The sequence below is a fragment of the Anser cygnoides genome, chromosome 2 (assembly GCF_040182565.1).
Source record: "Anser cygnoides isolate HZ-2024a breed goose chromosome 2, Taihu_goose_T2T_genome, whole genome shotgun sequence".
Classification (NCBI taxonomy): domain Eukaryota; kingdom Metazoa; phylum Chordata; class Aves; order Anseriformes; family Anatidae; genus Anser; species Anser cygnoides.
The window spans coordinates 21,885,193-21,908,107 of record NC_089874.1 but is presented as its reverse complement, the minus strand read 5'-3'; the positions used below and the strand labels follow the sequence as shown (position 1 = coordinate 21,908,107).

At 37.7% G+C, this 22,915-nt stretch overlaps 1 protein-coding gene across 3 annotated transcripts in view; it reads left to right on the top strand.

Moving 5' to 3' along the window:
* LOC106030343 (macrophage mannose receptor 1-like) overlaps positions 1-22,915 on the top strand; it is a 58,346-nt gene that overhangs the window by 10,567 nt on the left and 24,864 nt on the right. For all 3 annotated transcript variants that reach the window (XM_066991651.1, XM_013172097.3, XM_013172096.3), the window contains 9 exons: positions 241-405; positions 2,445-2,558; positions 4,886-5,032; positions 9,576-9,758; positions 15,108-15,265; positions 18,313-18,426; positions 19,693-19,808; positions 21,133-21,281; positions 22,357-22,556. In XM_066991651.1, coding sequence (XP_066847752.1) covers positions 241-405; positions 2,445-2,558; positions 4,886-5,032; positions 9,576-9,758; positions 15,108-15,265; positions 18,313-18,426; positions 19,693-19,808; positions 21,133-21,281; positions 22,357-22,556 — 1,346 coding nt within the window. The remainder of the gene's footprint in view (positions 1-240; positions 406-2,444; positions 2,559-4,885; positions 5,033-9,575; positions 9,759-15,107; positions 15,266-18,312; positions 18,427-19,692; positions 19,809-21,132; positions 21,282-22,356; positions 22,557-22,915) is intronic.

The window sequence follows — 22,915 nt, the reverse complement described above, 5'->3', positions numbered from 1 at the left end:
AGCTTTGTTATACCAGAGAAAATAGGGGGATTGTTTCATTATGTGTCTGTTGTCTGACACTACCGTCATGGTTTAGCTCAGGCCTGGCTTTACTATCATATTAGAGAGCCTTGGGACTCCTTTGAAACCAGTTCTGTACTGCAGTGTTTAGGTTTGTGTATTTTTGCTGGGTGATTCATTCTATATTTTATCTGGCTTAGTCTTTGTGATCAGTTACACCATTTCTTTTTCTCCCTACAGTTAATAATATTGATTCGCTGTGGAATACCGATCCTCTAACAAATGTCCAGTATCAGATAAATTTTGAGGCAGCGCTGACGTGGCACCAGGCAAGAAAAAGCTGTCAACAACAGAAGGCAGAGTTATTAAGCATCACAGAGTTGCATGAACAAACATACCTGACAGGTAGAGTAATATCATCCTGCAGTTTTTTTAAAAAGTGAATTATTGTAACAGTGGCACTTATATAGCATGTTCCATCTCAAAAGTTGGTATTTTGTTCAGTTCTTTTAACTAGTAGATGTTAATTGTTGTCTTGAATAATTCACCTGGAAAATTGGAAAGTTAATGATTATTCTATCCTGAATCAACATTGCCAGAAACTTACAGTAACATGAAAAATAATAGCAAATAAGTAATGCAAGCAATAAAGAAAGAATTTTGGAATGCATGAAAATTCAAAGTGGTTATGAAAGCAAAAAGGCAGATACCAAGATTGCATCTTTTTCAAGCTGCACTTGCTGTGTGTACTAGTAAGCATTTTGGCCTATTGCATTGAAGCTGTTATATCATCACTATGTACTGAAATATGAAAAGACTGAAAAATAAGCAATATACAAGAGGACTTACAAATAGCTTGTTTTAATTTCAGTCTCTTTCATTTTTTTCCCAAAGTCCTTTTCAAACTTCTCTCCAGAGAAAATTCACTCCTGAATTCATGCTTGAATGCATTTGCATTCTATAAAGAGGCAGTCCTGTCTTCACTACCTTCTTGGCCTGTGCACACACATGAAGCAGTCCACTATATTACATCTATTAAATAGATAAGAAAATACTTTGAATATGTCTAATCAAACGGGAGATAAAATTTTCTATGAAATATACATGTTGTGCTTTGTAAATTCAGAGATGACTGGGTACTCAGTAAATGCATTTTTAACGTGATGCATAGCCTTTTCTGTGTAAACTTCTGTTTTCAGTTTAAGTATTTGGTCAAAACCTGAGTCTTACTTACTACGATAAATTTATTGTTAAAATTAGTGCTCAAGTAAGCATTGAAATTTAGGAGTAAATTACTAGTAGGCATGTTTGAACTGCAGACTGTTATATATTGCTGCCAAATGTATGTGGAAATCCATTTTTCATTCTGCAACTATTCTGGCAGAACCAGGATTTCCTGTCATGCTCAGTTTTTGATTCTCTTAACCTCCACTTGTTTGTACAGAAGTAGTACTGGAACACATTATTGTGTTGTTGCCAGATCAGGCTCCGGTATGACATTGCAGTCCTTTCCAGTGTTTAACTACCCCTGCTTTTAACCTGGCCATGCTTCAAGTGCAGCTCATAACCACAGTGTCAAAGACAACTAAAATACGTGGAGCAAAATTGCTTACTGGCATAATGCCACCAGTAACAGCAGAAATTAATAATATATGTTGTGCAGTGATTTTCTGTAAGCTATGCAGAAATAAATTAATTCAAAAATAATCAGCAGTCATCCAGCTAGGCTTCCAAGTCTTATACATAAAGCAGAGAGAGACAATTGATTAATAATTACTATAAATAATACCAGAGAATTCAGTAGGACCATACATGAGCATAATAAGTAGTTTTCAGATGTGGAGCAGTAGGTTGGAACAGCATTTGGAAACGTGACTTACAGTTGGCTAAAAAAGTGAAATCAGATGAGTCTGAATATGCAAAAGGTGTGCTGTTAAAAAGATGATTTTTGGAATGATCATGGTTAAATATAGTATGATAAAATATGAACAGTTTACAATATTAGTTTACAATATTTTTTATATTTGAAACTGTTGGAAAATACACAGCAGGAAACAATTCATCTTTGTTTTTTGGAAAACTGATTTTTATTTTTCTTCCTTTTATGTAACTTCCAATCTTATATTTTGTAATTCTGCACCTTGCTTCATATTTATGATAATGAGCTTACAAAGAGCACGTATGTCATTTTGTTTTCCATTCCAACACAATTCCCTACACATAGAATTGTGAAAACTGTAAAGCTGAAATTAATCTTTTTGTATGGCCATGTAAGACTACATGTTGTGCAAGTTTAGCATAGCCACCTCAAAAGTATATTTTTAAAAGTTTAAAAAACTTGTACTAGGAAAAAGGAGAACCAAAGGAGTTCAGCTTTTAAGTTCTAAGTGAATGTTTGCTCTTGCTGTGCACTGCCGGTGTCTCTCTTTGTCTCTGTTACCTAGGTTTGACCGGCAGGCTGAGTTCCGCTCTCTGGTTTGGTCTTAACAGTTTGAATTTCAACAGTGGATGGCAGTGGGTTGGTGGTGCTCCTTTTCGATACTTAAATTGGGTTCCAGGTAAGATTAAATGTGTTGCTAATAGGTTTTAAAAGAAAAAAAAAAAAAAGGTATTTGTGTAACAGATTTCTTCTCTTGTACTCTATTGTCCTGTTGTTATTCATCTTGTTTTGAAGTTGAAAGATTCTGACTGTGGCTATAAATGTTGTTAATGACAGCCCTCATGCTAGGGATAGATGATGGGTTTAATTTATTACTTAGGATGAAAAACGTAGCCTTCAAATTCAGAGGAAACTTTAAAGTCATCTGTATATCTTACTTTGCTTCATCTCTATGTGAATACAGAATAAATCTGATGCTCAAGGTCTTTTCATTTGTGTGCTTAAACTGGTCAGTTTTTTTTTAATTATTTTTATTTTTATTCCTTTCTTTTCCAGTTTGTTTTTGTTATTTGCTTAATGATTCAATTTTTATTTTCATCTTGGATTAACCAACCCATGGTAGTACCACATATAGAAATGAACATGTTAGGCTAGCCTACTTTGAGGCAAAAACGGCTGCTCCACACCTGGAGACAGCACTGTTGAGCTCTGGTGGTGGTGTTAAAAAGCTAGCTTCCTATGCCTCAGCAGAGAAGAGGTGATTTTCCAGTTTACTATTTGGAGTGTCTGTGTTAAGGTGACTTTTAGCAGGACCCCTGTTTCCTTGCCCTGAGTATTCAGGAAGTCTTTGGAAGTTAATATAAAGTTGAGGTCTGAAGTTGTGCAGTGGGAATACTCTTCACCTTCACTGAGCATGTCCCATGTATTTAATCTGCAGTAATGGTGTAAATGTACACTCCATCTTATCACCCAGTAGCTTCTTTGTGTAGATAAGCCCAAACTACATTTTAGGTAGAGAAAACCTCTTTGTAAGCTTTGACGTGGATTCAACCACTGTATAAATAGCTCTCCAATGGAGAGAGCACATGAGGAAAACAGATGGGCTGAACTGCAAGTTGCTGTGAGGGTATTTATAGGTCTGTCTTCTAAGAGCACAGGTGAGAATCTGCATGTAATGAGCGGAGGAAACCTGATTGTGAGACAGAGCCAAATCAGCAAGGGAAGCTGTTCATGGTTGTTAAAACTACTGACAAACCTCAGCTATCCTGTAAAGAATTATATGAGTTTTGGAGTAACCAAAATGGGCTCCATTTGTCTTTAACCTTTTAAGTTTCTTAATTACATTTGAAGGTAATACTCTTGTGTCTATCTAACAAATTTAATGCTTGTAATATCTCCTTCACAGTTTTACTTTGGTCATCCTATCTCTGTCTCATCCCCATTTTCCAGGATGTTCAAGAGTTGACTGTTCTTCCACTAGTACGTTTTAAAAGAATTTGTGGAAGCTTCACATTCTTCCATCTCACTAGCCCTAAATAGATAACAACAACCACAACAAAATCTGCAACAAAGGAGCTAAATTGTCAACATTTAAACTAAAGTTATGCTGGTTAGTCATTTGGGAGAGCTAACTGCCAACAGCTGAGCTTTTTTCATGCGTTAAACCAATTAAAATTGTTGTTCTTGAAATAAAAGTATTTTTCCTCCCATGGGAAGGACTGTAATTTAAGGTAATGAAATCATAATGACACAAGAAAAATTTCAGTGAATCTTGCACATTAGAAATTATTGTTTTGCTGTATTTATTGTTAAGCCATTCTGACACTTCCTTGTTGTGTAGTGTAGTGACTTGTTGAGATATGAAAGAAAATCCATGTTAAGTTTAATCATAGACCAGGTCTTAAAAAGTTCATCCAGTTTATTGCAGAAATGTGCTGTATGCCACAATTTCTGCGTTCCTTCTAGATGTTCCTCTTAGTGCTAATGCTGTTCTTCAACTGAAGAGAGCCAAATATCTTGCTGTTGTTGTGTTGTTTAGACATGTGGACAAGAAGTTCACATTAGCAGCATAAACACTTACTATTTTTAATGTCTTTTATACTAAATGCATAATTTGACTAGCTTACTGAACAGGTTTTCACCTAAAGATTATACTACGGAGCTGAGAAAGGGGAAAAAACAAATGAAATAAGTGCACTGTAATTCCTTACATTGAGACTTTGAGCCTGTGAAGAGGTTGTTAAAATTGTGAACTGGATAAATATCTCAGCTTGTGGTTGCTGTGAGCAGAGTATCTGTTAAAGGAAACAAGCTACACCATTTAGGCTAAGGGACTGTTGAGAATTACAATTGCCAATATATTAACATATCTTATAATTAATTAAAGCATAGAACAAATTAGAATATGTGACCAATTGGAAGTGTAACCACAAGGTGCTTATACTTGGTTATTGTTGTTAAATATATATTTTTAAAATTTCTATCTATCTATTTTTCTTATTGAAGGGCATCCTTCTCCAGAACCTGGAAAAATCTGTGCAGCATTAAATCCTGGCAAAGGTGCTAAGTGGGAGAATCGGGAATGCAATCAGAAACTTGGCTACATTTGTAAACGAGGAAATGCTACTTTAGAATCTTTCATTGTTCCTACAGGTAGGTTTGGTAATAATCCCCTAAAAAATAATTAATGGCCAGTGTTTTTTTATCTATAATTCTAATAGGTATTTGTTATTGCACATGGTAAAACCGAGCAAAGGTCATGTCTGTGCAGAACGTGGCTTGGCCAAGATTCCCTGTAAAAGTGAACAGCGTGTACTTCCCCTTTATTCTGGCCTCCCTACTTCCTGTATAGGAATCTTTTTTCAGTAGCTTTTCTAAATTGCAGAAATGGTTGAGTTCTCTTTCCAAAACCAAACAGAACTGTTAGATTTTTGTAGATAGAATAAAAAGGTAAATTAATGTTTAAAAAAAAGTGTGATTATCTAAAGCCTCATGTTCTCATTGAAACAAATCTATTTCTTCTTGTCATTTGTTCTACTTATGAAACAGAGTAAGTTTCACAGTGCAAGTTGGTAGTGGAATTTTAAAAAATTCTTTTGATATTTGTAAACGTTTATTTAAAAATATTTAAAATATACGAATTTATACATACAACATTATTATAAAAACTGTTTCACCTAATTATAAAATTATTTAAACTATATATATATAAAGACACTTTTTCAGAAGAAATGTAATTCTGGCACTTGGTTAAGGTACACAAGAGAAACAAACCAGCGAGAGGTTCTCATAGCTTTATTTACACCTGATTCCCTATTTCTATAATTTACCTTGTAGCTTCTTCCTTTGTTTCTTCAAGCTTTCCTTCTTTTTCTTCTCCTTACTTCCAAGTTTCTTTATCTTTCTAGAACGTACAGGTGTCTCCTAAATCCATTGACATTAATTTGCTTAGGTTTTAGAAGCAGACAAACTACTACCCTATTTCCAGTCCATTTATTAATATACATTATTGGTGAACCAGATGTCAATTGTTGAATTTCCAAAATATTCAGCTTAAAAACATTTTAAAATGTTTTCTCCTTCCATAGCCAATATATAACCAGTCCAGTCAAAACCACTTAGAACAGCCTTCTGGCAAACTTGTTTTGCTTTATTGCAAAGAGAAAAGAACACAAGAATGAGCTAGTGTATTGTTAATTAAATATTGAAATTACTTAATATTAATTAAATAATACTTCAGTATCGAAATCAAGCATATCTATTTGTCTGGGTTGGTAAAGATTTTAGTGCATATTTTAATGCTTTCCTGAATTAAATTGCAAATTTTTGTTAGTATTTGTATACATCTGATGACCAGATAGCTTAATTAATTTGGGTTGTCTTAGTTTGTTCAATTAGCTACTGCTCAGCTTTTCAGATTCATATATCCATCTTTAAACACTGATGCATATAAATAAACTACTGATTCGGTTCTGGCTGCTATTTTATTTTGTTTTAAATTCAGTCTAAATTAAGTCTTAATTCAGGGCTAATGGCCATTTCTTTCTTATGCATTAGGCTTTGACTCATTCCCTCCCTCCCCCACCCCAAGTGCATCAATAATTTGGAGGAAGAACACCAATGAGACAAAAGTTTTCGGTTCAGAAAATTACTGAGTAAACATGGTGACAGATTAAACAGAGATTCGTGGTGGTTCACATCAGAAACTATATTCCAAAATGTCCTGTGGGAGGAAGTCATAAAAAGAATAAGTGTGCAATCACGCAAGGTGTTAAGTGCCCTCAGCTTCTAATGATGTAAAGGAAAACTCATGGCAGATGACGTTTTCCTGACTAGGGTTCCTGAGTCAAAATATAAATTAATCACAAATTCATGCATGCACTTAGTGGTATATGTATTAAATGCAAAGGCAATCCATTGATATTTTAACAATACAATTAAGTCCAACAAAGCAGTGTAAATACTGCAGGATAAAAGAACACTTTACAACAGAACATAAATCATGCTTGTATCCATAAGAAAGTAGAGGAAAATATTTCTAGAATCTTTATTTGTGTAACACTTTTTGCACTAAGTCAATGGCTGTTTTTTTTTTTTTTTTTTTTTTTTTTCCCCAGAAAAAGTGTTTTTCCAGCAGGGGGCCACATCATTATATACGTTAAGTCATGTAGAATCATAGGGCTTCAAAGCATTTACCCTGTAATACAGCAAAATGGATCAATAAGAACCTGTTAATTTCAGTTGCAAAACTTTCTTATTTTTTAACTTCATTTTCTAAGGAAGGGCTGGTTGACTGTCTACCTCCACCAAGTGACTGACAAAATAGATTTTAACCCAACTGGACAATGTGCAATAGTCTTAAAGTATTAAGTTTCCAAATATTTCATAAAATCAAATATCCATGAGAGAATTAAATGCTCTTAGTGTAACTGTTGTGCCTGCTCTGTGAGCTTTCTCTTATCAGACTACAGAGAATGGATGTGAGAGAGAGAAATATTAATGCCTTAATTAAAACTTCAGCTAGTGATTTCACCCTTGTAGACACACAAGTCAGTCACTGGGAGATCTTCAGCCTTCAGGAAGCCAAGCTTATAGGTTACAAAACTATTTGTTCTCTTTTTGAGGGAAAAAAACCAACCTCTGCTTCATTTCTGTATGTTGTTCTATTCCACAGTATTCAACAGCTTGTCATCTGGGATAATATTTTTTATACAAGAGAATGATTCCCTTTGTTACATCTTATTTAATTTGCCTTGCTTCTTTTTCTTATGTCAGTTGAAGTTCAGGGTTTAGTACCTGTTTCCCTTAAGATGAAAAATATATCATACGGCCTTGTATTATTGTGTGTTGTCTTTAAAAGAAGAGGGAAGCACAGAGTTCATTGCTGACTAATGGAAATGAAGAACTGAAGGCTTTCTCTTACTGAGAAGTGCCCAGCTATGTCATCCAATGAGACCAAAAGAAACCCAATAAGACCACCAAAGAAACTGGATTGCCATCTACTACCCCTGTTTTTCTGCCTGCAACAAATTCTCTGGTGGTATTGGATTTACAACCAAAGGAGTCTCCCAGCCTGCCTTAGCTGCTTTAGTGTTTACAGTAATAATCCTGCAGTCTCCTTCAGCCTGGCGGAGAGACTCTCACAGATTTAGCAGGGAATAAAGACGTTTGTGATTCTCTCTGTAGCCCTGTCTGAACTGCTGATATCTGTTCTATTCTGTTTACTGCAGAAGGGTGCATGGAGTGTGTTGGAGGTGCATATAAGCCTAGATTTTTTTTTTTTCAGAGCTGCTCTCTGACTGTTATAGCAAAGCACTGTAAAATGCATATGCTCAGAGTTGACAGCAGACATAAGACAAATTAGGCAGCTGTTTAAAGCATCGGACAAACCTCTACAACAGCATTTGTCACCTCTGTCTCACTTCTCTGAAGAACACCAAGTGCAATCAGTTTGTCTTTCCGCAGTTTCCCTAGTCTCTATTCCAGTTCTTTGTTTCTGTGGCAGGAGTGACAGGGCTCTGACCATGCACTGAGCCCTGGGGTGACAAAGTTCAGTTTTACTTGAACTTTTGATAAGATGCTGGCACTTTTTTTTTTTTTTTGGCAGGCAGACAAGTAGTTTATAGCTGTGCTAGAAATCTGGGTTCTGACGCTGAGTACCTACTAATTGTCAGCATATTCCAGCTGAAACAGGGTACATACTTGCAAACTGGGCATGATTGATTGTGACTTGGATGCCTACTTAAATATTTCCATGGAATATACTCCCCTGTCCTACAGAAACTCATTGCTTCTCCTTCCCCAACATATATAAGTTTATTTTGCCAACAGAATTTCTGCAAACCTGCTGTCCTTGTTCTACTCTATATATTGGTGTTTGCTAAACCCGTCTGCAGATTATGAATAAAATGCTGCAAGAGTCACAATTTGTTTATGTAACAGTGGTATTCTGTTTATTATACATTTGGACGGCACTTCTCCTCAGGCTGAATTGTTTGCTGAACAGCAGTGTGGTTGTTGGCAGTACTCCGGTTTGTTCTGCTGAACTTCTAAAAGCAATTTTTTAAGCATAGATCATTTACTTTGACAGTGTAATTTTCTCAATGGAGCTTTTAAAAAAGACTCCTAAAGCGGTGTTCTTATCTGGGTTTGTGCATGATCCTGTAGAATCATTTTGTTTTTTTCTTTGCTAATCTAGCAAATGTGGCTAATCCATAAAATGCTTAAAGTCTGCTGAGGAAAGGAAAAAACAAACAAACAAACAAACAAACCATCTTCATGTGTATGTTTTGTAAGCCTAGGTTCTTATCAGGTACCTATGCAATATGGAGAATGAAGGGACATGCTGATGTGACTGCAGAAAAGTGTTAGAGCACAGCTCTGTAAATTTTATATTTTGGTATACATGTATGCTTATAAAGGTCAAAAGTGTGTTGTTGTGGTCAGTTTAAATGTCTTTTCACAAGTTTCAAGCACTTGTTTGCAACTGTAGTGTTCTTAAAAAAAATATCTGGAAGTTTTAACTTTTGGTCATACTTGTACATTATGATTCCTTTACATATTTTTCAACTCTGCTGTTCTTTGTGAAGAAAATAAATATATAATTTATTTCTTTGTTAAATTTTTCCTTATGTAATTTTCGGTCTTTAGTTAAGAATAGAATCCTGAAATTCTTCATGGTCATTTTTCCTTTCAGAGACTAATGTGCCTATTAGATGTCCTGATCAATGGATATCATATGCTGGTCACTGTTACAGAATTCACAGGGACCCCAAAATATGGAAAGATGCCTTAACATCTTGCAGAAAGGAGGATGGGGATCTGGCAAGCATCCATAATGTTGAAGAGTACAGCTTTGTTATTTCTCAGCTTGGGTACCGTGAGTATTTTTTTGCAATAACATAACGACTTTTATACTAAGAAAATAAAGAGTTTTAAAGAAGTCTTACCTACTAAGGAAATTTGTTTAAAAAAAATAGTCTTGATCACAGGTGCAGAAGGAGAATTTTGAACTTCAAAAATCTTTGGAAGAAAAATACCAATATGAGAATTAAAACTACACGGACTATGATGTCATGGAAAAGCTGTGCTCAGCGTTAAGACTTGCATCAAACACAATCTCCTATTTCTCTGGGTCTGCTTCTACCTCCTTTTATACAGATTAAGCAATTTATAACCTTCTCAGATTTTGGAAGGGTTTTTACTATCAGTCTGCAAAGATAGGTGAGGCAAACAACATCTTTTAGGTCAGAATTTGGGAAGATGTGGATCCTGTTACCAGCACTGCCATGTTTCTATATTTCATGTCATGCCACTTGTGTTTCTTCTGAAAGAGGAAGCTGTCTGTCCCAGTATGTGGATTCAGATGTGCCCCACCTGAAATGTGGTACTTAGGTGCTCCCACACTCGAGCTGTTGCAAGGCTAGTTAAGCTACAGATGCTGTGTGTTCCTTAGGTGAGAAACAGCCATTCTGATGCTGAGGCAATTTTGTAGTTGCTATTGCTTTACGTGGACCTGATTTTGCATTTAGCATCAGCCACGACTTTTTGATGGGGGAAACATGTTCACACCTGTGTTTGTTTCATTGCAGTAACTGATCCTGTGTGTGCTTTTAATGCCAGGTAAGTGTAAGTTAGTTTATCCTCACTGAAAGTGCAGTAGGCTGCCTTGGGCAGCTTAACAGCAGTCTTGGAGCAACAATCATAAAAAAGCTGGCACGCTTTAGTTTTGTATCCTGTCCAACTCCATAGCAACTTGTGCTTGTCCTCACATTCACAGTATTATAGAATATCCTGAGTTGGAAGAGACCCACAGGGACCATCAAGTCCAACTCCTGGCTCCAAATAGGACCACCTAATAAAAATCAAACCATGTGTCTGAGAGTGTTGTCCAAATGCTTCTTGAACTCTGTTAGGCTCAGTGCTGTGACCACTGCCCTGGGGAGCCTGTTCCAGTGCCCGACAACCTTCTCAGTGAAGAACCTTTTCATAACACACGGCCTGACGCTCCCCTGTCACAGCTTCATTCCGTCCTGTCACCTGAGAGAAGAGATCAGTGCCTGCTCTTCTACTCCCCTCATGAGGAAGCTGTAGGCTGCCATAAGGTCTCCTCTTGGTTTCCTTTTCTCCTTCTTCAAGCGACTTCAGCAGCTCCTCATATGTTTTGCCCTCTACACCTTTCATCATCTTTGTAGCCCTCCTTTAGACACTCTGTAATAGTTTTATATTCTCCTTATATTGTGACACCCAAAACTGCACACAGTATTCGAGGTGAGACCACACCAGCACAGACCAGAGCAGGACAATCCCTTCCTTCAGCTGGCTGGCCATGCTGTGCCTGATGCACCCGGGGGTACACTTGGCCCTCCTGGCTGCCAGGCGGCACACCACTGACTTATGTTAAGCGTGGCATTGGCCAAAACCCCCAGATCCCTTCTGCAGGGCTGCTCTCCAGCCTCTCGTCCCCCGCTCTGTACATACAGCCAGGGTTGCACCTTCCCAGGTGCAGAATATGGTACTTGCTGTTGTTAAACTTCATGTAGCTGGTGATTGCCCAGGTCTTTAAGTTGTCAAGAGCTCTCTGCAAGGCCTTTCCACCCTTGTCACAATCAACAGCTCCTCCCAATTTAGTGTCATCTGCAGACTCACTTAGTCTATCTTCAAGTCCTGCATCCAGGCTGTTTAAGAAAACATTGAAGAGAACTGGCCCTAAAATGGAGCCCTGGGGAATCCCACTAGTGGCTGGCCGCCAGCCTGGTGTAGTCCTGTTTCCTATAACTCTTTGAGCCTGATCTGTCAGCCAGTTGTTCACCCATCATATTACGTATTTGTCTAGCTGTATGCTGGACCTTTTGTCTAGAAGGATACCATGAGAAACAGTATTGAAAGCTTTACTGAAATCCAAAAATATTGCATCAATTGGCTTCCCTTGGTCAACTACACGGGTGACCTTGTCATAAAAGGAAGTTTGTTAAGCAGGACCTTCTCCTTGTGAGCCTATGTTGTCTGTGACCTACGACTGTGTTGTCCTTCAGGTATTTTTCAATAAACCCCAGAATAATTTTCTCCATAATTTTACCAGGCACCGAAATGAGACTGATAGGCCTGTAATTACTAGGGTCTTCTTTCTTGCTCTTCTTGAAAATTGGAACAACATTTGCCAGCTAGTCAACAGGGACCTCTCCAAATTCCCAAGACTGCTAAAAAATAAGTGAGAAAGGTTTTGTGATGACATCAGCCATCTCTCTGAGGCCCCTGGGATGAATTCCATTGGGTCCCAACCACTTTTTTGCATGAAACTTTTATTCTTTCAAATGAGATGATTAGGAGAGGTGGGACTTCTTGATGAGGCATTAGACATTTGAAATAAGTTAGGCTTTAAAGGAAATTAGATGCATTTTCACCATATTCCTTGGAAGTCGATCATTTCACAGATAGATTAATGCCTTTTCCAAAGGCCTTTCCAAGACTGACTGCACTGCACTGTTTTTTAAAAGCGAATGTTTCTGAAAGGCATTATAGGCCTGAAGGAAACCAGGCCTCTCACATATGGCACACTCACTGCAACAGACTATTTTGAAAGTATTTTTTTTCAGAGGGGGAAAACTGGAACTACTGAAGAAGCCTTTTAAGGCATTTGTAAGACAGTATCAGATTGCTGTTGCTCACCACTGAGATGAGAACACTGTGTATTTCAGTGCCTAGAAAATCTTGTCTGCATCAAACTCTGCTCCAAAAGTGCTGTACAAACAGAACAAAAGTCCATCTTCACACCAAGCAATTCACAGCCCCGTGATGAAACCAAGCAGTAAGGGGTACAATGAGATAAGTATTGATGTAGTAGAGAAGCTTCTTCAATTTTTCTTGGCATCACCCACAAAGGAGAACTTTAGAGAGGAACATGAAGAATAAAAGAGAAGTGCATTGTATATGTTTACACAGAAGTGCAACATCTGATATTGCACAAACGTGGCCCAGTGCATATCTGAGAGAGGGGGAAATAACTCGTTTATACTGTAGCTGTGGAAAAAAATCTCGGTATTTAGTCACCTGGCTTCAGAGAAGATCACAAGACTCTGACAGCATTTCTTCTTCAGAGGAGAAAATGTTATGTAGGAAGTGGCTTCAATAATTCTTGGTGATTTCTGATTTACATAGCTTATTTAGATGAGTTAGATGTGAACATTTTGTTATGGATTGCTGTTTTTTGTTTGTATTACCATGGTAATACCAACCAATAGCCCACCACACTAGGAGCTCTTGCCATGGACCTCTGTTGTGCTGGATGCCAAATAAACACAGTCAGAATTTTTTTTACAGATAAAAAAAAAAAAAGAGAGAGCATGGAAGATAGCAGTTAAAGAGGGAACAGGACAGTAATGAGCATGATGGGCAGTGAAATAAGAAGCTTCAGTTTTGGTATCAGAGGAGAGTTTAAAGGATGGTACTGAGGTGTGTTGTTGGGGGACTTCTGAACATGAAAGTGCAGTCTGGAAGAAGGGCTAAAGGTGACTGTTGAAGATGGACCTGGTGTCCTGTGAGTCTGAGCCCTTGGTGTTGGGGGAGAGATGGAAAGGACAGTATGGATGAGCTGTGAGGACTGATCATATTTGGGTATAATAAAGACCGGAAGGGAAATGGAGGGAAACAGAAAGGAGAGTGACTCCATTACAGTGACAAACTGGGAGGGTGATTTTTTGCAGGAGCTCGATTTGACAGAATGGGAAGCCTCCATGTCCTTTTATCTAGCAGATGGGAGAAATGTCACAGGAGAGTTTTAAGTTGTGGGGGTGTCTATTAAAACCTCCATCCAAAAAGTGTTATCAGAAAAGGATTGCCTTAAAGGAGATGACTTTTAACAGTGCTTTGCAGACTTGTGTAGCTAGTGACAGCAGTAACAGAATAGAAAGAGCTCCAGCTTCCATTCAGAGACCACTCTAGCAGCAGATATCTTTATGGGTGGACTAACAATCCCATTTTCAATTTTCATGGGTGATTCCATTGTCAAGTTGACTGTGGTCAGTCTGGACAGAAGATGTTAAAGGAAGACTTATTCAGAAAGAAAGAAATGTGGGAACAGACTGTGAACAGGAGAGTGTTGTACAAATTTTGCACAGGGTGAATGCTAGCCAAGGGAAGGATTGTGTGTGTAGCAGGTCAGTGTGATCTGATTCATGGTGCTGTGGACCAAAGGAGACATCTATACTGCTTTTAGTATAGGCTTGATGACAGACTATGTGAGTTCTATAGCAGGCCTTAAAAACAGGGACATACCAGAAGGAAAGCAGGCCTTTTACTACAGTCATATTCAGATATCCATCAGTTTATGATTTTTTCTCTCCACAAAGGTATATTTACTTCAAAGTACAGTTCTATCATGCTGCTAATAGTGGAATTAAATCTCTTTTATGCTTTTCATAATAAATGCACATAACAAAGTCATAAAATCAGTACTACAAAGGAATTCCCTTTGATGATGATTGAGTTCACATTCTAAATGCCCATTTTTTCCATATTCAAATAGATTTTTTTCAGAAGAAAATTAGATAATGAACATTATAGTAGCAATATGGTAGAGAATTTTAAGCATTGACAAATAAACCTCTAAGATATATCTGCTGTAAAGTAAGATACTTGATTATTCCTGCATTTCAAATAAAACCCAGCAGTTTACCCCATTGTGAACTAAAAAAAAATCCAACAACTACATGAATTTCATTTTGGTCTGAAATGAAACAAAATATAGGAACACGTAATGGGAAGACTTGCAAGTGCTCTGATTGTCAACTCTAAAAGACAGCACTGGGTGTGTAAGCGTTAGAAAAGATGGCACTTCTGCTTTCTTTGCTGTACTAAAGGTAAGAGGAAAACAGCAGAATTTTCTTTAGGTATTCAGTCATATCTCGTTGTATATGTTATACAACGGTTTTGAGCTGGAAAATGAGAACAAACCAAATTGTGCTACAACATAATTCAACACAGAGAGTAAGTTTGCTGTTTTGTATAAAGCTAAACACTTTTATTGTGTTGCCACTAGAGTGAGTGGTCTTTCCTGATGACTGGAGTAGGTATATGAGGAATGGTGTGCTGTCTTTATGAAACAGGGAGATTTAATTTCCTGTGACTGCCTTTTAGCCTTCCTGAGAATAAATTCTTTGCTGTTCCAAGAAGATAAAAGTTCCCATCATATGAAAGGACTGTTATCAACCTTGTTAATCATATGTTTTAGAGCCAGATGATGAGCTGTGGATTGGGCTGAATGACTTCAAGGTTCAGATGTATTTTGAGTGGAGTGATGGGACACCTGTCACGTACACCAAGTGGCTTCGTGGAGAGCCCACGCATGCAAACAACAGGCAAGAGGACTGCGTTGTTATGAAGGGAAAGGTAAAGTCATGTTTAGCTATTCACCTAATTATCTTATCATTTAATTTATCTTTTGGGGTATTTTCCATGTAAGAACGCAACATTACTGTTGGAAGCAGCCCATTTTAGACTCTTTTAGGTGTTGTTTTTTAGATGAAAGTTCCCTGTTCAAGGTTGTTAAAAGTTTTTTGTTGTTGCTTCTTTGAGAAGCAAGTGGTGGCTTTCCTTCAAGGTAACTTTAGAACGAAAGAGAAGCCTTTGTTTTCTTTTTCTAGGCAAAGTAATAAAACCTGGGTCTGGGATCTAGATGGATTACGTATTATGCTTGTATCTGCACTGCACTCGAAAAGCTGTGAGGAAAGTGTTTAGCAATGACATTAGAGGAGGCCTTTCCTCAGTGACCATGTGCCTACAGTTACAAGGCTGTTTTGAAAAGGCTACCTTTTAGAATACAGCAGTGATCAGTATCTAAGTGTACCGTAGGAACTGAGATAATCATCTGGTATAAAAGTCAGTGTGATGTTGCAAAACAATATTTTTCCTCTTAGTGATAATTAAAAATATTGAACTTAGCACCTCCTTGAGGGTTTACCTATTTTATCAGGAGAAAAAAGAGCATTTTCCCATATCAAAGGTATCTTCTTATTTAGCAGAATTAACACTTGAGGGCTGTACTTTTGGTGAGTGCAACTCTAAAAGATGAGGGCTACAATTTTTTTCCCAATTGGCCTGAAAACTACACAGAGCTTACCTCACAGGGCAAGCCCACACTCAGAAGCAAAATTAAAGAAAAAATACAGGAAACTTTAGTTCTTGCTTGTAGTTCCCATATTTCTCAAAATATCAAGTCTTGGAGTATTCTATCATTCATAAGGAACAAATACACAAATATAACTTGTTTTGTATTTGTATATTTCTGTATTTGTCATTGATATTGAGGGAAAAAAAGTCTTTTTTATTTTTTGACTCCTCAGTATACTTCCTGGGAAGTACACCATTTAATGACATAAATATATTTAATGGCAAATATCTAAAAAAACTGAAAAGACTTCAGTATTTATTAACTCAAAATGAGAAGCTGCTTGAGAGATTGTTGTGGTTTAGCCTGGCAGGCAGCAAAGTACCACACAGCCATTTGCTCACTCCCCACTCCCCTTTCACGTAATGGGATGGGAAGAGAATTGAGGAAAGAAGGTAAAAACTCATGGGTTGAGATAAGGGAAGTTTAATAAGAAAGAGAAGGGTGGGGGAGAACAAAAATAAAAGAATACAGAAAGCAAGTGATGCACAATGCAATTGCATACCATCAGCTGACTGATGCACCCCCAGCCCCTTCGCTAACAGGGCAGTATGAGAAGCTGAAAATTCCTTGATTTAGTATAAGCACTGTTCAACAACTGAAATATCAGTGTGTTATCAAGATTATTTTCCTACTAACTCCAAAACATGGCACCCTACCAGCATTAGGAAGAAAATTAACTCTCTCCCATTCGAAACCAGGACAGACACTCAAGATGGAAGAAAATTTGAAGGAAAGTGAATCCATAGGTGTGAGGATAGCAAAATGGACTAATGGACTCAAAAAAAAGGAGACTTCACTAAATTTAGGGAAATTAGGATTTTTTTTCCCAATAGGTTTAGTGCTATCAAGAGCAACAGCGGTGTGTACGCATGCAGCTGATTCAGGTGTCTGCATTGTTCTGGTGCACAAACACACCAGTTCAGAAGGTGAGACTGAGCGCAGAGGGAGCCAGCCCTGTGACACAGCTGGCTGTGAGGGGCATGGAGGAGTTGGCAGGTGCAGCACTAGCAGAAGAAGAAGAGATCATATCATCAGTTCCAGGAAGAAATGAAGAGAACTGGAATAACAACCTTGGGAGAGCAAAACCACAGTAATAACCATGATAGAGGAAGGACTGTGTGGGCTACAACATAAAAATATCACCAAATTGAGAAGAGCTGTGTGTGTTTATTGGGGTTGTTCTCTCTGGGCCAAAATTGGGGTGAGGTTATAATCTCCGTTAAAATTCTTCTCCGTTGCAGTAGTGGTCATGCTCTGGAGACAAGGGTGTAAATGTGTATTTCTTCCACGACAACCAGGCCATGGTGTACATAGTAACTGAACAAACAGATTCTTAAGGGCACAAGGATTTTTGTACTTCACGTACTGTGCTTCCTGGGCAGTGGCTGTGGCAGTGTTAGATGCGGATGTAGATGCTTTGTCCAACTTACAGAATTATAGGGTCCTATGAAGTTCCATTCTTTCAGTACAGCTCCCACTGAATGCCATTGTTTCTTCTGAGAATCTGTAATATGGGGAGTAATGATCTTAATACTAACTTTTACAAGGAACTTTTTGCATCTTCTAAGGAATTGTTACAATGAAGTTTCTGTTTTCTATTGTACCTGGATTTCTGCAATGAGAGATGACATCTTTCTTCCAGTACCTAAAGGGGGCCTACAAGAAAGCAGGAGAGGGACTCTTTGTCAGGGAGTGTAGTGACAGGACAAACGGGTAATGGTTTTCAACTAAAAGAGAGTAGATTTAGATTAGATATAAGGAAGCATTTCTTCACTCAGAGGGTGGTGTGGCACTGACAGAGATTGCCCAGAGAAGCTGTGGATGTCCCATCCCTGGAGGTGTTCAAGACCAGGCTGGATGGGGCTTTGGGCAACCTGGTGTGGTGGGAGGTGTCCCCGCCCATGGCAGGGTGGCTGGAACTGGGTGATCTTTGAGGTCCCTTCCAACCCAACCCATTCTATGATTCTATGATCTCCCTTTCCTTCTACATAGTTATTAAATTAGTAGTCTTTGTAAAGATAGTGTATTGGTGTCACCTCAGAGCACTCACTTTTCAGCAGGGTTAATAATCAAGGAAAGCGTAAGTCAGTGGCGAATCAGCCTCAGTAGAAGAACAGAGGTTGGAATGAATGGCTACTACTGAAGTTACATGTAGGTTTTGCTTCCTCTAAAGGTAGAAAAAAAGTTGTTAAATACTTAGAAGCATAGAGCACGTGCTTTGAAAACTAAATCCAACTTGACTGTGTTGTTGTGTTCTAATGTTCAGGATGGATTTTGGGCAGACCATTCTTGTGAAAAGAAAATTGGCTACATCTGTAAAAGGAAACCCATGTCAGAAGCTCCAACAGAAGAGGAAACTATTGACACGGGCTGCCAGAGAGTAAGTAAAGGAAAAGTTGTCAGAGCCGAGCAGGCTGCTAGGAATGACTAAGAGGAGAAAATAGCACCTGGATGGCTCTGCAAGGACAGAGAGACAAAAAAATGGATTCTGTGTTGTCATCTTAGAACAGTTGGCCTTCTCATTTCTATGACAGATGGGCGAGGTGATACATATGAATAAATCCAGGCTCTGACTGTCATTTAACTCGTGAAGTTCCTTCTAGTTTTCCAGAACTTCAAGCAAAATTCAAACGTGTTGTCCCTGCAGTAGACTATTTTTCAGTTATTGGCATTCAGGCCTTCATAAGAAATTTGCTTGCACCAGCAGTTGCTCTTCTGCTCTACCTACAATTTTCTTCAATATTATTCACAACAGTAAGGGTGTGCTTGTCTTCATGCTGTTCTGGCAGTGCTCCTTACTTTGAAGAATTTGTTAGCAGTGCCTAAGCAAAATAGATCCACTCTGCTCTTTCTGATCTGCTAGTGGATCTACTGCTGATTTGGTAATGTTCTGCTGACACAAGTGGTTCCAAAAAATTGACTGTAACTTGTTATGTCATAGGGAATCCTTTTCCCCAAAGTCTGCTCTACACAGCCACAGAGAATTCTTTGATATTAATTTCCTGTATTTGTGAAAGAGTCCCTGGGAGACGATAAAGTGATCCTAATGCTTCTGTATGCTGTCCTTGTCTAGAGAACTAAGTGCATACCGGTAGAAAAGAAGTCTCCTTGGTGAAAAATTTAAGACCATCTGGAGAAAATTTGTGTGACTTGTAGCTCCCAGCAAACTATTCCTCTGTAAGCATATTCCTGAGCTAATGACATTTGAGTGACCAAACATTAGAAAAGAGTGTTAAAGGTAGTTAATAATAACCAAACGTGTTTGAGGTGCCATTCCCTTTCTGAAAAGACAAGCTGAAATTTACTTCTCGTGAACGTTTTCATGTTTGCATGCTCATGTGCCAGACAGTCCAATAGTGAGCACTGAAGACCTACAACAAAGCCTCTCATGCCTTTATATAAGTGAAATTCACTGATTTATTAATTCATTATATACCAAAAATTGTTTTATGAATCAGAATTTTAAAAACTTTGTTTCTGGCTGTTTCCAGTCTGCCTTTTCCAGTTAAATTGTTCCTTTGTCCAATGGTTAGCTGACAGTGTCATAAATCATTTTTTTTCATATTTTTTACATTCTTGATTTATTTTTGATAAGCAGTTTAGAAAAGCTATAACATATGTGATCACTTAATGTTTATTTTCACAGGGCTGGAAAAGACATGGCTTTTATTGTTACTTCATTGGAAATACATTTGTATCATTTTCTCAAGCAAATCAAACCTGTGAAAGGCATAAGGCTTTTTTAGCAACTGTTGAAGACAGGTATGTGAAAACTGCTTGCATGAGGGGCTCCCTGAGTATTTAACATCTAACATCATCAGAATATCAAAATAAAGATTTTGATTGGATGAAAATCTTGCTTGAGAGGACAGCTATCTGAAGATACAGAATTTCTAAAAGTTTTTGCATATGTATTCAAATCCAGGAATTCAGTTTGCAGTAAAAATAGGCAATGCCTGTAAAATCACTGCTATAGGTAGTTATGCTGAGGAAAATAATATAATTTTATTTTCTTTCTTTAATTGAAGTGGATTGAGGATGAGTTTACTTGAGTGTAGTACACAGAATGATTCTGAATTCTTCTCAAAAGTTAGTTTGAATGAGCAAGAGAACATCAGTTTCACCTATCTGCTCTTTTGAGAACTGAGCTACTTATTCAAAGTTAAAATGCAATCCAAATGAGGATGGAGGGGCTTGGTGCCTGAAAATCCATCACAATTCCATCAGGGTTCAGGCTGTGCTAAATTTCTGAGCAGCTGATACACATTATTGAATATGGGATATTGTGAAAATGAGATAGGGTTAAGAAACAGAGCTCACTGCACCTGCAGTTGACTCAGTGCTTTACGCTTTGGCTTACTTGCTTCATTATAATTTAAATAGATGTGTTCTGGCCTGAAAAATCTGTTGTGGATTGTAACTCTCTAAATGTAGGTGGCACTGCAGCTGTGATAAAAATTGTTTAACGATAATGTGGTCTTTAGGCTATATGTTTTTATGGGGAAGCCTTTTTTTAATTTGCTCCGATTTTGCAAAAGCTGTTTGTTTAAACACTGTAATAAACTATAGCAAATTTTGCCTCTTCATAGGTTTGTTTCCCAACATAACTTTTCAGGTGTGATCATTGGATCTAATTTGGGGTTTTCCTTAGTTTAACAGTTAAGTGTCATACTACTCTGGCCTTCAGTTTATTTTATTTTTCTAGTAGTCCTGAGTTTTCTGGTTTTGGATTTGTCTGTACTAAGAATTCATTAAATTCAGTGGTACCAGAAACTCTCAGTAATATAGTAATATTCCAGTTAAGTCCTGTAAAGTTTCTTCCTTCCCATATCCTCTCCAATTTATAGTCAGTCCACCCTTATATCACTTTCTTTATTGGACATCAGAAGAGAAGACAGAATATTCTGGTATTCAAACTTACAAAATAAATATTATGAATGTTTTATTATTTGGTTTGTTCAAGTAGATCCATCTAAAACATTATTTCAAGAAGGTACAAAGGTAATTCTGAGAAAATAAGGAACTATTAACAGCTTTAAAAAATATTTTAGTGGTATTAATTTAACAGTTATGTTCTTTTGAACAGATATGAACAAGCCTACCTGACTAGCCTGATTGGGCTGAGAACAGAAAGATACTTTTGGATTGGACTTTCGGATGTAGAAGAAAAGGGAACTTTCAAGTGGGCTAATGGCGAATCTGTCTTATTTACACACTGGAATTCTGAAATGCCTGGTAGCTATGACTCTATACTCTTTAATGAGTACAGTGCTCAGAAAACATCGCTTGCCACTTGTAGTTTTTTTTTTTATTTCTGTCCATAGCCCCTTCCTGGTGGTATACTGAGCAATTGCTCTCAAGTGTATCTCTCTGCTCTCTCAAGCATGCAATGCTGTTGCTAACTTCCTGCATGGTGCTCAAGTGAGTTTTTAATATGAGCTCAGAAAAAACTTTAAACTGATTTACTTCCATTCCGCATGTACTACTCTATAAGATCAACCTCTGCAGACACGCTTTTCCTTGCTTGCAAGCCCTGCCTGTGCAGCATATCTCATAGTACACTTGCTCACTGCATGCTTTGAGGTGTGTGAGATCACAGCACACATAAAGTCTCAGGTCTTAGAGAAAATGGGATTGTGGGAAAGGACAAGAGGAAGGTTTGTGTTTAGTCTTTTTTAGCTAGTATCTTTTCTAGATGAGTTTGATTTCCTTATTTACTAAGTTTTGTTGATGAAAACCTTGCTATTTTTACCTGTTCTAATGAAACATTGGGATGGGAAGCCTTTTTATCTCTGACACGGTCACATCATCACATCAGAAAGAGGATGGTCTCTAGTGTTCAAGATTCTGGTGTGTTGTATTTGGCTTTCAGGAGATCCTCTGATCCTTATTAATTGCAGTGCCTTAAATGCTTAAATGTGTCAGGTGGAGTGCTAAAACTACATAGACTGTGAAGCCAACAGTAGGTCTGCACATAGCCAGCTCATTTTTGAAAATCATAGTCAAATGAGACAAATTTGAGAAAATAGCTCTAAACACATCTTCAGTTTCAGGGGAGAATTAGTAGAATTGCAGGTTATGATGTTGCTTGGAGGTTGATGTGAGTTGATGTGAGGCACAATTAAATATCTCAGATACGGGTGAACAACAGATTTTTTTTTTTTTTTACCTTTTGTTGTTTTCATGAATTTGAAACATTTTTAACTCTGTACAGACAAAGACTTTATTTCCATCATGACAGAATATGAAGTTTTCTAAGTTTGCAGTGACCCCTGAAATGCTGCTTTTATGCATTCCTGTTTACAACCAGGAAGAAAGCCAGGCTGTGTTGCCATGAGAACTGGAATTGCAGGTGGATTATGGGATGTAATAAAATGTGAAGAAAAGGCAAAATTCTTATGTAAAGTGTGGGCAGAGGGAGTGACGCCACCACCTGTTCCTACAACTACTCCTGTTCCCAGGTGTCCAGAAGGCTGGGACTCAAACAATCGTATCAGCTTCTGTTTCAAAGTAAGTATGTTGCTTAGTTCTGAGTTAAGGTAGTTTCTATTTGCTGTGTTTATATGCAATAAAAATTGTTTTACAGAAGCCTTGCTGTTTCATAAGCACATTTATGGATTATATGTGGAGGTCTTGTTCCCTTTTATTGAAATGCTTATGGCTTTGTTTACTCCTCTAAAGTCTGATCTTGAGGTCTGATCTTCTGAGCTTAATTTCCCATCCTTGGTCTGTTAAGATTGCAAGTACCTTTCTCTGTCTGTTGTTTTGGAGCAGATACTGCTGTCAGCAATGCAGTCTGCTAACTTGCCTCAAAGACACTCACGTGAAACCTGTTTCTCACACAGATGAATGCTCATTAACCTTATATT